The 14,222-nt window shown below is 38.1% G+C and overlaps 1 protein-coding gene across 1 annotated transcript in view; it reads right to left on the bottom strand.

Moving 5' to 3' along the window:
• Positions 1 to 3,240: 3,240 nt before the first annotated feature.
• Positions 3,241 to 14,222, bottom strand: part of KNG1 (kininogen 1) — a 17,346-nt gene continuing 6,364 nt past the window's right edge. The window contains exons 4-11 of the mRNA XM_017726967.1: positions 13,641 to 13,813; positions 11,806 to 11,913; positions 9,599 to 9,680; positions 8,921 to 9,087; positions 6,924 to 7,031; positions 5,874 to 5,963; positions 4,223 to 4,382; positions 3,241 to 3,874 (exon numbers count right to left, since the gene is read on the bottom strand). Coding sequence (XP_017582456.1) covers positions 3,687 to 3,874; positions 4,223 to 4,382; positions 5,874 to 5,963; positions 6,924 to 7,031; positions 8,921 to 9,087; positions 9,599 to 9,680; positions 11,806 to 11,913; positions 13,641 to 13,813 — 1,076 coding nt within the window. The 3' untranslated portion in view covers positions 3,241 to 3,686. The remainder of the gene's footprint in view (positions 3,875 to 4,222; positions 4,383 to 5,873; positions 5,964 to 6,923; positions 7,032 to 8,920; positions 9,088 to 9,598; positions 9,681 to 11,805; positions 11,914 to 13,640; positions 13,814 to 14,222) is intronic.

Consider the following 14,222-nt stretch of genomic DNA (forward strand, 5'->3'; position numbering starts at 1 on the left):
GGCTTAGAGACCTGAGAAAACAAGGAAAGAAGTGGGTTCTTACATCCTATCAAATAGCAATGTTCATCATTAATGCTCCACATGTTCTGATGTCAGGTGTTTGCACAGCTCTCTCCCGTGGCTTGCACTGTGTGAACATAGCACTAGAGGATGATTGGAATGGCTGAGTGTGATGAAAAGGTCATGTCTGAATTATGGCAAAAATCCAATAGTCCATCCATAGTAAAGCTGAGGAATTTTTCATATGGTAAGTTAAAATATATATATTTTGTCCCATTGTCACAGATGGAATGAACAAGGGAGGGAGCACATTAAATTCAGACAGCTGCAGAATGGCCATCATGTGGGTCTAGATGTCAGCAGTATAAGTAAAACAGAGGTTTAATTCAGACATATTTTCATACCCCAGACTCCTAGTTCCAATTATCTGTATCAGTAAGAATGCAATTTTTCTTGTGCAGGAGTAGCTCTTATTTTTTTATTCATGAAATTACATTTAGAGGGTTATTTATATACTTTGCTTACAGTAAGTAACTGGCAAACGTCGAAGCTCTATTGCTAGAGCTTAATATTTAAAACAGATTGCACAGATGGGGTGTTTTTAGCTACAGTGTTACTCACCCAGAAGAAACGCTGAATGTTAAGCCTACTAAACCGTTCCTGGCAATGACAAACCTGACGAAATTTGGCGATGATAAACCCTGTGGCAAAAAATGTGCCATCTGCTGGCCAAGGAGGAAAGTACTCCTTAAGCGCTGCGGTCCCTGGACAAAGCGCTCCAGAGATTCCGGCAGGAGGAGAAGCTGGGAGTTTTGCAGAGCTCTTCAGCAGCAGAGCTGGAACAGGCCTGGTCAGGATCCTTCTCTCGGCAGATTCTTCCATCCGAAAGTGCTCTTTTGTGATAATTGAAACTTTCTGTGAGAACATGTCAATGAGAAATGGAAATGCTCCTTTCTAAAAATATCCAAATACTCTGTTTCAAAATTTTTAGACATGGAACACTGATTTTTATTCCGGAATGATTTTTTTAAAAGTAATTACTTTTGTAAATTATGTAAGCAAATTGAAATTATCATCTTTGTATTAAACATTAATGAAACCTCACGTCCTCACTACAGCACGTGGTAAACGACCAGTCCTCAGTCCTGTGCCTCTCCACTCATGGTTGTGTATTTGTGCTCTGTGTGGAGAATGTATCAAGAGTGACTGGCTTTTCATTCAGGTCAGGGAGACTGTAAATGGGAAGAAAACTTTGTTTTTCTTATATTTGCATCTTTATTTCTTTATTGTAGTTTTACATTAATTACTTAAATTGCTACTGTAATTTAAAGAAAAACCGTTTTGAGCTTATACTCCTGTTAATAATTCACTATACATGAAGAGTTTCCAGTTACAGCCAAAATCATACCAAATCAAATCATACAAAATCAAATATTCAGAAGAAAAGAAGCAGAGAACTAAAGATAACTCTCAAGGATTTCATTTGCGTAGCTTTTAAGTTCAGTTCTTGTCTAAACAAGAAGATAGCCTTTGCATATTATGCTGCAAAGAAAGGAATTAATTTTAAAAGGCTGGATTTGATTAGTGATTAATCCAGGGGTTCTTATTATTTTATCTTTCTTTAAAATGGGGCTCCAGCTAAGTTGTATGACTTCTGAATGATTATTTTCAGGAAGAAAGGAAATATAATGGTTCTGACATCACCACTCATGACAGATATCTGTCTGTCTGTCTGCCTCCATCCATCCATCCCTATATGGCAGCCAATTACACTGTAAAAAAAAAAATTCAGATGCACACAACCATGCTGAATTTATACTCACAGGGACTGTTTCTAATTTTAGATTTCATGACTTTTTCAATACATCTTAAGGACTCTTCTAATGAAATTAGAAAATATCTGTCTTCTGTCTGCCTCCATCAACCCATCCCTATATGGCAGCCAATTACACTGTAAAAAAAAAATTCAGATGCACACAACCATGCTGAATTTATACTCACAGGGACTGTTTCTAATTTTAGATTTCATGACTTTTTCAATACATCTTAAGGACTCTTCTAATGAAATTAGAAAGAAAGGAACCAGGCATTGAAAAGGGGAGGTGTGCCCACACTGTCAGGGAATGCTTAGATTCGGACAGTGTGAGTTCTCTTCTGTGGTGTGTTAGAGACTGTCCTGCCACAATTAGAGAGACCCCTCTCTTTCTTTTTATTTTTGTTCTTGCCCCCCTTTTTGAGTTCCTGTCTTTTATAGCTCCTTGACCATGGTACCTTCACCCACTTCCCCATCCCATTCACTCTGTTTCAATTTTTGCCACTAATTTGCTGTTTTCTTTTCTCACCCCAACTGTATCATGCCACCATGCCTTTGTTCTTTCCACTTCTGTGTCTTCTGACCTTTCTTGGTAGCTATCTTCTCTTCGGAGATCACCCTATGCCTGTTATGCCAAGAGCTCCTGATCCTGTTCCTATTTCTTTTGCATTCTCTAAGTAGACTTCCCCTGTCTTGTTCCTCCTCACCAGGGAGGTGATGGCTGTAGATGCACAGCATACAAAAGAAGGACCCATTCTGAGCTGTTGAATAGTCTTGATGCCGCAGCAATCCTAGCAGTTGGGATGAGCAGCTTCAGAGAATTGCAGCTGCAGTGGAGGGCACTTCCACTGGGGTTTCAAGTGACGTGATCTTTTACAGCAAAATCAGTGAAGTGTTGCCATTTGTAGGACCTCACCCTGTCAATAACCCTTTACAAGACTGAGTAGCATTTCAAACTGGTGACCTGATCTGGCATTAAAGTATTTATTTTTTTATTGCTCTGTGGGGGGTTTTTTTTCAGCTGAATAAGTTATCGCATCCTTACGGCGGGAAAACATATTTTATTTTGCAAGAAATATTTGGTGCTTTTTAGCTAATGCATCATACCAAAACCTCAACCTTTGGAAGATACCCAGAATAGAAAAATCAGTCCAGTCTCAAAATTATGCATATATAATGGAAGAAGGCACACAAATTTTAGGTGTCTCAGGTGTTTGTAATTTTGTCATCTGATCTGTAGTATTTGTGCACTTCTGCTGAATGAAAAGCTGTCAATCAATGTGCTTCTCTGAGTAGTTAATATTTATAGGGAATAACAAAACTGCTTTATTTAGGATTCTCTCAGCTATCCCTGTTATTCCATCCAACAGAACAACTGCTAGTGATAGACTGGTGGCAAGATTGATTTGTTCAAAAAAATTACCAGGTAAAAAGGTTCCTTTGTTTTATTTTGTTCTTTAAATGATCCACTCCAGTAAATTAGAGAAAAATTATTTCACATATCTAAGAGAGGCTCCCTTGTTCTATATTGTCTTCTGTTTTACCCATACTTGGTTGAGATTCTTCATGTAATCTGCAACATTCTTTCTGCCATTGTTTTAAATATAATACAGTAAGATTTGATGCAGTGATTCAGTTTGTGGTTATAGAAAATTGAGGCAGATGAGTTACACTGATTTACATATTTGCAAATATATGCAAATACACAGTATTGCCATATGGTCTTAGGTCCCCAGAAGTGCTGGTGACCTACTTGGGTATTTCAGTTAACAGAATATGATCTTTTGCCTCTTTGTGTTTTATACATTTCAAAAGGCAGTATTCTTCTTATTTTCTATGTAACATTTCTGAAAAGGATCCTACAATGTTTGAATTATGGTAAAGCATCTGTGAGATCAAAGTCTTCTTCGATGTTTTCTGTAGCTGGATTGCTGTTTTCTGCTGCAGAAGGCAAGAGATCCTCATTTGTGAATTCTCTGGGAAAGCTAGGAGGGGCTAGAAAGCCCACAAGTTGTTTCCATGGTTTTCCAGGACATCTGGGGTGAGGAGACTCTGGGCGATCTGGCAATCCATGAAATAAAGAAGTATCAGGAAGAGTTAGTGGCTCTGCAGGTCTACTGGTTTCCTTCCTTGCAATCCCTGTATTAACCAGCTCCAGTGCTATTTCAGCACTGGCTGTTGGGAGGGTTTCATTTTGATTAAAACCCCTTTCATTTGACTCCTCAGAAGATTTGGGGTTTGGATATTTATGTTTATTCTTTTTACTGTGTTTTTTATGCCCACACCCATGGCCACTTCTGTGCCCACAACCAATTTCATGCCTATGCCTTTTGTCATTCTCATGATCCTTTTTAACTCCATGCCTGTGCTTATGCCTGTGTTTGTGCCTGTGTTTATGCTCAGGTTCACCTTCGCCTTCTGGTTCCTGTCCATCGTCTTTCCTCGTTCCTGTGCTAGGGCTTTGACTTTCTCCTTCATTTTTATCAGCATGTGAAGCTGCATTTGGCTGGCTTGGCATCACAGCGCTCCGGAAAGGTGTGAATCCAGGAGGCCTTCTTGCAAAGAACACCTAAAAAACATTACAATAATAGCCACATTTGTTACATGAAAAAGAACAATTGCTTCAGATTTGGGAAATTCAGAAGCTGTCTCATTGCAGTACATGAATCATTTAGCAGATTTTTAAACTAAAATCTAAACTAAATAATTAGCTCTTCTGTGGTAAGCATACAAACATAAACATCCTCCCAAATAACTCTGGAGTATTTTAGCAGCTATATGTGTAAAGGAAAAAATTCTGTATCGCTGAAATTTTGTCAGTGTAAGGGAGGAATGATACTACAGAGAGCAAAACACATGTACTGGTCTTAGTTTATGAACAATACAGTTGGATTCTAGGAATAAATGTCCCAGCACTTGTTAGAGTGTTACACTCTCATGTATAGAACCAATTTATGCTGAAGGTTAACACATCTCTGAGTAGCATCAATGGCAGAATATACAGAAGATCTGTGTCATTTTGTTATATGAAATGTAACTATTCAATTTTTTACTTCTAGATTTGACATATGCATTTCAGAATACTGCCTGGAAATAACACACAGAGGTTAAAGCTGATAATATCAAACATTCTGTTGTTATTAGGTCAGCTCTACTCCCTCATCAGTGTTCAACTGGAAGAGAAAGGCTGAATACACGGTGTACAGTCACAGTCCAACACAAGTTTCATTTCTCTCCACCAAAGTCTCTGATCATTATCTAGCTGCAAATCAGAGTTATTTGGGTTGAAGCTAAATTTGAAAGTTGATATGGATAAAATATTGTAGTGAAAATAAAGAGGAGAGACATTAGTTCATACATAACAAATGAATATGCTGAGCACAGTGAAGTTATTACTTATGAGGGCAGGTTAATCTGTCTTTATTCAGTGTCGCACTGGAATATCTGCATTTATTAAAAACTCTGCAATCATCAAAAATGTCTGATAATAAAAATATTTGTATTCCATTTTGAGATTTTCAAACTGACTCTCATTCAGGACTCATTCATTGTGGAGCTGAGTAGGAAGAAATTGGAAGATCCTTCTGCAGAGACTGACAGCTGTGGCAGCTGCCAGTTGACTAATACAGAAAGGTTCGTGGATGCTTTGGAAATCTGTGTGCTATAATTATTGTATTGGCAAATACATTTTTATTTCAACTTTTAAACCTAGTGTGAGTAGTAATTTGAGGGAGTTGATGGGGCTTGATACTTCACAACTCAACTGACAATGCAGAGGAAGCAGCCAATCGGCAGAACTTCTCCCTGTCCTGGTGCCTTTGTTTGTGTGATCACCTTGTTGGCCATTGTCTCACCTTGTGGTGACACTGCTTTGATGTAACAGGTTGTTGAAGTTAGAGGGTGAGAGAGAAGAGTGTGACATTAATGAGGCTGTTAAAAGAACTGTGTTCCTTTATTTTTTGGTATAAAATATGGGATAATTTGGAATGGATTAAGAATTTATTGACTGCCTTTGTCCTATGCTCAGCTTAAGAGGATGGGTAATGAAGAAGAATCTTACCGCTTGATGTTTTTCAGAGCAGTTCACCTGGGGGTAGATTTTATCCTGCCATGGGATCACGTGAATTTGTGCTTTACATGACAGTGATGCCTGTTGACAAAACAAAAACCAGCACATTAAGGCAACAAAGCTTCAGACACAAAGGAAGAGACTTGGGCCTGAAAAAGAAACTTTTTTAAAACACTACTTTAAAATCCTTGGAACTTTAACCAAATATATATGAAATCTGTATTAGCGATGAATACTTCTGCACTGGGGCACATCATGGTTTAGCTTTTCAAGGTTATAGTATGCCTGTGTGAACACTTTAATTCAACTTTGGATTTCAGATTGGATCTTGAAAATTGGATTTTTCATCTCCATCACTTTTGGAGCACTAACTGCTTAATCTTCATGATATTCCTAAGAAATATTTTTTGTTGATGGTTATTTCTCCCACTAAAAATTGGGAAATTGAAATAAAGGCTTATTTTTTTCTTTTTAGTGCCTGCTACACTAACAAATTTTAAAATCTCACAGATAAGCACTGTTCATATGGTGGGAAAAGAGATGGGAGATAAAAGCTCTTTCCCCAAACAACTCTCTTGCCGATGGTTTCTGGCCCTCTCAGCATTCCTTTCCAGTGTCCAGAACACATTTTCCCACTATCAACAGCATGGCACGCACGCCAGAAATGTCATTCCTTTGCACACAAGTAACACTCCAGTCTCATGTTTTCCTTAGCTGCAAGTCCACAGAGTCAGGAGGATTGCAGCTATTTCATTTGGCAGCAGCCTCCTCCTCTCCTTTCTTTGATTGATTATTATCAAAAGAAAGTTCCTTTGGTTTTGCAGTGAACACTGATCCTGCAGCTGGAGTGATTCAGTTTAAGTTTCAGCGTTTCTTAACTTGGGTTACAAGCAGTGAAGGCTGCCCTTCTTCTTGAAACAAAAGTTTACTGAAAGAGGTAACAGAATCCAGGATGTGATTTTACTTAAGCCTTTACAGTTTCTGATGCAAATGAATTTGTCCTTTAGAAACATTACAGTTGGCAACATTATCATTACTTACACTGTTGTATGTGGCTGTACAGTCCTCATTAAGTTTTTCAAACTCACTCTTAGAGCAGTTTGTCTTCCAGACTGTAAATTTGACTTGATACTTTTTTCCTGCAACCACCTGAAAAATTAGCAAGAAGGTTTTCTGTTCTCAAAGCATTTTAATGAAAAGGGTTCACAGGAAAGATGATTTTCTACACTGCTTATATTCTACAAGCCCTAACCAGTGGGCCAACATATGTTAAGAACAATATTAAAATATTTGGCAGTAAACTTATCTGCTTCTAATCAAGTAACTTATTTATTCCAGTTTCTGTTCTCAAAAATTCTAGCATTGAAGCTGAAGAAAACAGAAAAGGTCAGAATAATATTGGGCCCACAATTATTAAATGTCTGTAGTAATTTCATGAGTAACAGATGAAATCATTAGTGATAGCACTGTAGAGAGCCAAATATGATGTCAGAAAAGTGGAATGTGAGTAAAACAAAGTGTGTGATGAACAGGCTCAGTTAAAAATGAACCTATTTGCCAAACGCATTAAAGAGAGAAACTGCATGGGTTCAAGAATGTGCCTGCTTTGAGTTCTCTTAGTATTTTTCACAGAGCTTGAAATAATATATCTTTCTTCAGGGACATCAGGCAAGCCATGAAATTCTGTTTCCTTGAAATCTATTTTAAAGGTGTATGCATGCTAATATCAGTCATGATAGGGAGTCAGAAAGAAGTTTGAACGAAGAAATGGCACAGATATTATCAGTAAGATAATATAAGCTATTTGGAAAAATTCTGGTGTGCTTTTAGTGCCTTCTCCAGTGACACCTCATGCTCAGGAGTAGTTGTGACCAAGTATTTTCGGAACTACTCCACTGTCAAATTTTCGATTCTATGCTAAACTTCTGGTTTGATGTGTTGGGATGATGCCATGATGATTTTTTGCCTTTTCTTTTATACCCCTGTTATACCTTTTTACAATTTCTGGATTCTTAGTGTTTTTTGCCTACATTCTTGGACTTGTTTGTTCAGCTAGGAGGCTAAACATTTTAGAAGCTTTGTAGGTAGGGGTTAGTGTGCCCCAGACCCCAAGGTCCTCTCCAGAACACATTCTGTAAACTAAGATAGAACCATCCAGGGGAAGGTTCCTTGGGGAGGGGGGGACTCATTCAAGCCTCTCATTGGGGAATTTTGGATAGATATGCTAATTAGTAAGACCTATAATGTTATACCAGATCTTTTGGGAGGGGCATTGTGATGTGCATTTCGGTGCATTTGACCTGGACATAGTGTACCTAAGGATCCTTAAAATAAATACCAAGGTAAAATCCATTTTTCCCTTCTAACCATGTTTGACTCTTGATTTTAAGACCAGGAAAAGGCATCAGGGACAGTAAAGTAGGTTTATGCAAATGCTGACCAATATTATCCTCCTGACTCCTTGTCCTTATTCAAGCTCAATTTATCTGTATGTCTTTAGTTAAGCACAGATGTCCTTTTCTGAATCTAGCTAGAGTATTATTAGCAGCGCAATCAGTATGTAAACCAGCAGATTTCTAAGGGAAATTAAGAAGCCTCATTTCTTGGACCATACAACAGCTGTAGGGTGGACACTGCCTAAAATAACATGGAGAGTATTGTTGTGGTGGATCAAGGGAGTAGTCCTGTCTAATAACAATTTTATACTTTAAAAGTCTAAGGTATGTTACAAAGGTAAAAAGTAGGGTAGATACACAGAAATCAAATACCCTGAGCCAACCTTCTTCACATCCTTTTAAAATCATTTTGTTTTAAGAAAAAAATAAAAATTCAAGAGATGGGAAATTATTGAATAATTTTTCAATGCAAGCCAATATGGATTAGATTTTACATGAAACATTGCATGGATGTTTCAGTTGCCACATGTATCAGCACTTAGACAAATACATTATTTCAAATCTAAATACAAACTTTAGCTAACATTCAGCTCAGGCCAATAATAATGTCATGTCTGTCCCTCATCTGGGATATATCCCAACCTGAACTGTCGCTGATTGTATTTCTCCAACTTTATAGTAGAAATCATCATTGCTCTCCAAATTATACTTCTCCATAGAAACCTTCAGTAGTTCCTTCAGTTCTGGACTGTCGTTTGGGATAGTCCTTGGACAACCTGGGCAAATGGCAGCAACCACTGTTTCTTGAACTGAAAGAGACCAACAGGTTTCAGATCTAAGAAACAAAAGATTCAATGTAGATAAAGGCTGGGAAAAACAGTTACGAAGCCCTGCTTTCTGGAACTCTTCATATTTGGGTCTATGAAATGAAACCAAAATATATCTGAGTTTTATATGATCAGCAATATCATATCTCGGTTGTGTAAAAGAACATCAGCACCTACTGCCACATGAGACACTTAACAACAGTTTTCTCACAGAAACAAGAATTATGTGTACCAGTTGTGAGTAGCCAGGAAATATGGAGAGGGAACAGCTACACATATGGAAAGACCTGATTTGAGTGAAATGAGAGGTGCATGTAATTGGCAATGAATTTTTCTGTTGAAGAAAACCTAGTCTGAATGGGTAACAATGCAGCACTTCCTACATGGAGTGGTATCTGTGTCCAGATAGGCTGGAGGAAAAAGTAACAATACCTAACAATAAGAGACATTGAAAACTGTGGAACTTTCAAAATCAATAGTGCCTAAGGCATACCTGGAAGTTTGCAGTCGCTGACGCTATCCACGATCTCTGCCTGAAGATTCTGAAATGCTTTGGCCTCACATTTAGCTACACGCTGGAGTAAAAAATGCAAAAAAGCTCCTTGTTATTTAGAAATAATGAACAAACTCACATCCTAATACCTTCCCACTAACAGTATAAGTCAAGCATGCTTCTAATAATTCCTTCCTTCCTTCCTGCTTTCCTTCCTGCCTTCCTCTGGTAGCCAGAAGTCTGACAGACAGTCTGCAGAGGCAATAAATAATCAGGGTTCTAAAGGATCACTCAGAGAAAATAACACCCTGAAAGAGAAGCCAAATGAACTATTTTTATGTGTTCATTACAGAAAAAAAAATGAGGATGTTTACAAGCCAGAATAATATTTTATGGAGAACTCCATGGAATTTCTGTCTCAAACTGTGAAGACCAAAAAGAAAATTACACAATTATCAAATCAAACGTTAATGTGTTTCTTGTATTTTCTCAGGTTTTCTAAAGGACCTGTGGTAGATAACTTGCTTAAAATTGCATTGATATCTTAAAGCTGGAAGACAGCAGATATTGATCCTGAGGAGTTTTTTCAAAGGTTACAGAGCCTAAAACCAATTCCACCATTCCAGTGATTAAAAATGGTAATAAGGAAAGAACTAGGGGCAATGAATACACCCAGGAGAGACTGAGGTTTTGTGGTAAACAGAAGTCATATTTTGCTGATTTGTCAAAGTTCTTCAAAGCATCAACAAAGGTGGGTAAAGAGACCTCTTGATATACAGAGATTTTCAAAAAGGTTTTGGTGAAATCCTTTATCAAAGACTAAAGAAACCTTTAACTGTAGAATAAAAAGGAAGACTTAAAATTCAGGATCAAGATCTTAGCTATGACAGTTACTTGAAGATGTAATTATAAAAAATCTAATTAGTAGTATTTTAGAAAAGCTAATGAAGAATAATGTCAAGGCTTATTATCCAGCTTAAAGGGACTGATATAAAGTCCCAGTATAGCTCGGCTCATACGTGTGTTGAATACAGGGTGCAATTCTGGTCCTCCCATTTAAAAATTAATAGTACAGAGCTAAATAAAGGTACAAGAAAACTTGCTTGGAATTTGGTCATTCCAAGGTATGGAATATTCTTGGAATATGGTATTCTAATAATATCTGTCAATGATCTATTAGCAAGTTCAGGGGATAAGTGCTAAAAATCTAATTCCAGAAGCCCTGTGTGACCAAAGCAGTATGTGAGTGAGGCAGTGCTCCTGCAGTAGGTGAGGTGACAGAAGTCATCACCTCTCAGTGACAGCTGGGGAAACTCAGACTCATGCAGATTAAATAACTTGCTTAAGGTTTAAGGGCACATGGGTAATGGAGGGAATTGCTTCAGCTAGTCGAACTCTCATGCTTTTGTTATTTACCAGTGTTGTCATTATTCCCTTTTTTGATCAATACTTCTGAAACGTTCTTGAGATGTACAAGGAGTAATTTTTGAACAGGAGAGGCTCTTGAATGTAACACTCACTGGTGCATTTCCTCAACAGCTAAAACAGATGCCAGTCTGTCCCCTCTCATTTACCACCGCTGTTCATAGTGACTCTGCATTCCTGTGCTCTGCCTTGGGTTTGCAAAATTGTTTTTCTGATCCCCACATGACCTGGTTCAGGGAGGTCAGTTGAGAGAGGAAGCTTCTATTTTTGGTGCAACTGCTTCAGTTCCAGGTCAGAGAAGCTGAGGGAGTACCTGGGTTTGCAGCACTGTTTAGCTGGATTATGTATATTTGTTAATAAATTTCTTTTGAAGCTCTGTTATTTGGTCTGTGGTAGAGGTTAAGTAATAATTCAGCTATTTACTTTTCTTAGAAAATATGTCTTAGACTGGAAATTGTGCTAATTTTAGTTATCACTTCTTGGGTTGTACATGAGTAACTCCTTGAATATCTGGATAGAAACTTCTCAAGGGATTTATTATTTGGGTGAGACTGGTTAGATTCTTTAGAGTAATCTGTAAACTTTTCAGTTGTCCTCTTAGTCACTGATTCAGAAGAAGACATGGATGTCCTAATTGCATAAATAGACAGTTATTTATAAGACTGGATTTAAACTTTGTTCACAAAGTGAAGAAAGGCTATAAGTATTTTCTTGAGTCAGATCTTAATGATTATTTGTTAATGTGATATTTTCTTGATAAACAGATTTTGAAGATTACTTACACCTCTAGAAGTGATTTTGCATTCTGCAGTTAAATCTGGAAATTGTTCTTTGGAGCAATTAGTCTCCTCAATTTCATATTTTATTATGTAATTCCATCCAGCTACCACCTGGAAGAGATATTTAGGTTCTACATTATGTAAAAAAATATAAACTTGAAAGTTAAGCTATTACATGAGATTAGCAAAGAAAGCAAAACTGCTCATCTAGTGCCTTCCATCTATCAAATCACTTTGCAGTCATTAAGCCATAGAGTGTTCATGGACAGCGAAAAAAATCTCGTCCTTGCAGTACAAAATGTAAACTAAGTCCTGCTTTTGTTAGAAGTGCACTTTGTATTTGGTGTCCACTTCTGGCAAGCCTGCAGCCTCCTACTGCTGGGTTTCTTACACTTTTCTCCAAAGATCTGTTACTTATTACTCCCTGTGACAGGAAGCTGGTCTAGATAGATGACTACAGTAATACAGCCTGGCAGGTCCTGCATTCCTGAGCACAGGACACAGTAAAACAGTATCTGAATAATGTAACTTTATATTGCTGGCATAATTTTTTGTTGAGTGTTCTTCATTTATCATCTACCCATAATTGCGTCTATCCTGGGCTTTACCTTCCCACACACACTGTTTTGTCCAGGTTCATAACCCTTTTTAAAATTTTCTCTCTAGGAAGCTGTTCCATTTTCCTCACTATGGCTACTGCTTCTCACCCATGAAATCTCTCCATATCATAGTGTTGGGCCAGGTAACACTGGCTTAAAAAGGAGAAATAATCCAATATAGGAACCTTCTATCCCAGATCAATTGGAGGGCTCTGACTTTTCTCTATTTGCCAGAGGTGACATGATGGTTCTCTTTCCAGCTGCTGGATTGCAGTCTGTCGCAACATTTTGTCATGCGGCTTAAATGTTGTGCAAGTTTCTCTTTCAGCAAAGAGGATCGTGTCATCAGTAAATATGAAGAGGACAGTCTGATGTAAATCATGAGTCAAAACTCGTGACATGAGACCAGACATGAGACCAGAAGATGCTTTTTGGCTACCTAAATACATACAGGTTCAAAAAAAAAGGGTCTGTGTTTGCTGTTGGGTTGTACACTAGTTAAAAACCAAATAAGAAACTTTACTTTCTAGCAATGTTACACCAGTCCATAGGAGAGCCTTTCACAGGAAAGGAATTCTTGCATGGAATACCAGATGACACAGAATTTCTGCAACCTGAGTAGTCATTTCTTGCAAAGCACATATTCCCGTGAGCAGAAATCTTGTAGCAGGTGGTATGTTATTTTTTTTTTGTTTTCTTACTCGTTTTTCCTATGTGAGGTTGACCTGTCCTATAGCACATAACAGCTGCTGACAAATGGGCCTTATTGCCTGCAAAAACAGAGGTGCCTGCTGGTGTTTGAGAGGCTGGGGAGTATGTGAGACATCTGTGCAGGCTGGCAGCTTTGGCTCACAGCCCCTAGGAGGGATCTGCTCCTGCTGGAGCCTCAGGGCAAGGCCACATGAAGTACCCAGGAGCATCTGAGATGACACAGGATGGATGCATGTGCCAGCACTGAATGCAAATAAACTGGTGCTAAGTACTGGTTAGATACAACTGCAGATAAGGAAAAAAAATATGTATACTATCAGTTAAGATCTCTGAAAATCCAGTAGGGAACTGTTAATGATTCCTAATAAGTGAAGATGATTATTTATAGAGTCTACACTCTATATGCATTTTGTATGCTTTATTATTAAATATAAGCCACCTTAATATCAGAAACATACACAAACCAACAAGGTACCTGCTTTGGGTTGGGTTATTTTGGTAAAATTTAGAGAAAAATCATGTACAAACCTGTCTCTTAGCTTCTTTTATTTCCACAAGCTTAAAAAGGGCAGGTTCATCACTGCCCTTGTTAAACTTTTGAATGGCTTGTTTCAGAATTTCTGACACTTCTGAACCATCACTTGATATATGATGAAAGCATCCAAGACATGGAGCCTCAGTAAGTTTTATCTTTGACACATCTGGAAAAGAAACAAACCAAAAAACATAGGGCTTCATGCAAAACAGCCTTAGGTTTTCATTTTTCCTATCTAGGAGTGAGCAAGAACCTTTCCTGCTTTTAACTGGCGTAATGAGCAAACCCTGTTTTCCAGTTTCAAGACCTACATTCTTGTATTTAGGAACATGCTCTGGTTGTGGTGGCAGGGGCCATCCATGACCTTAAGGTCCAGGCATGATTTTGGCAGTGAACCCCATTCCATCAATTACTGAATCTCAGAAAAACCTTGTGTGTCTTTTTGACGCCATTAAGGAAGGTACCGTACTCATTCTGCCAGGGAAGAGCCAGTGGAGGCTACAACTACAGGGATGGTTTTCAGATTCTTCAAAGCTTACCCACAGTATGCAGCTGCTTGCTGTCCTCACCACACT

Source organism: Corvus brachyrhynchos, unplaced genomic scaffold, assembly GCF_000691975.1.
Source record: "Corvus brachyrhynchos isolate BGI_N302 unplaced genomic scaffold, ASM69197v1 scaffold162, whole genome shotgun sequence".
Classification (NCBI taxonomy): domain Eukaryota; kingdom Metazoa; phylum Chordata; class Aves; order Passeriformes; family Corvidae; genus Corvus; species Corvus brachyrhynchos.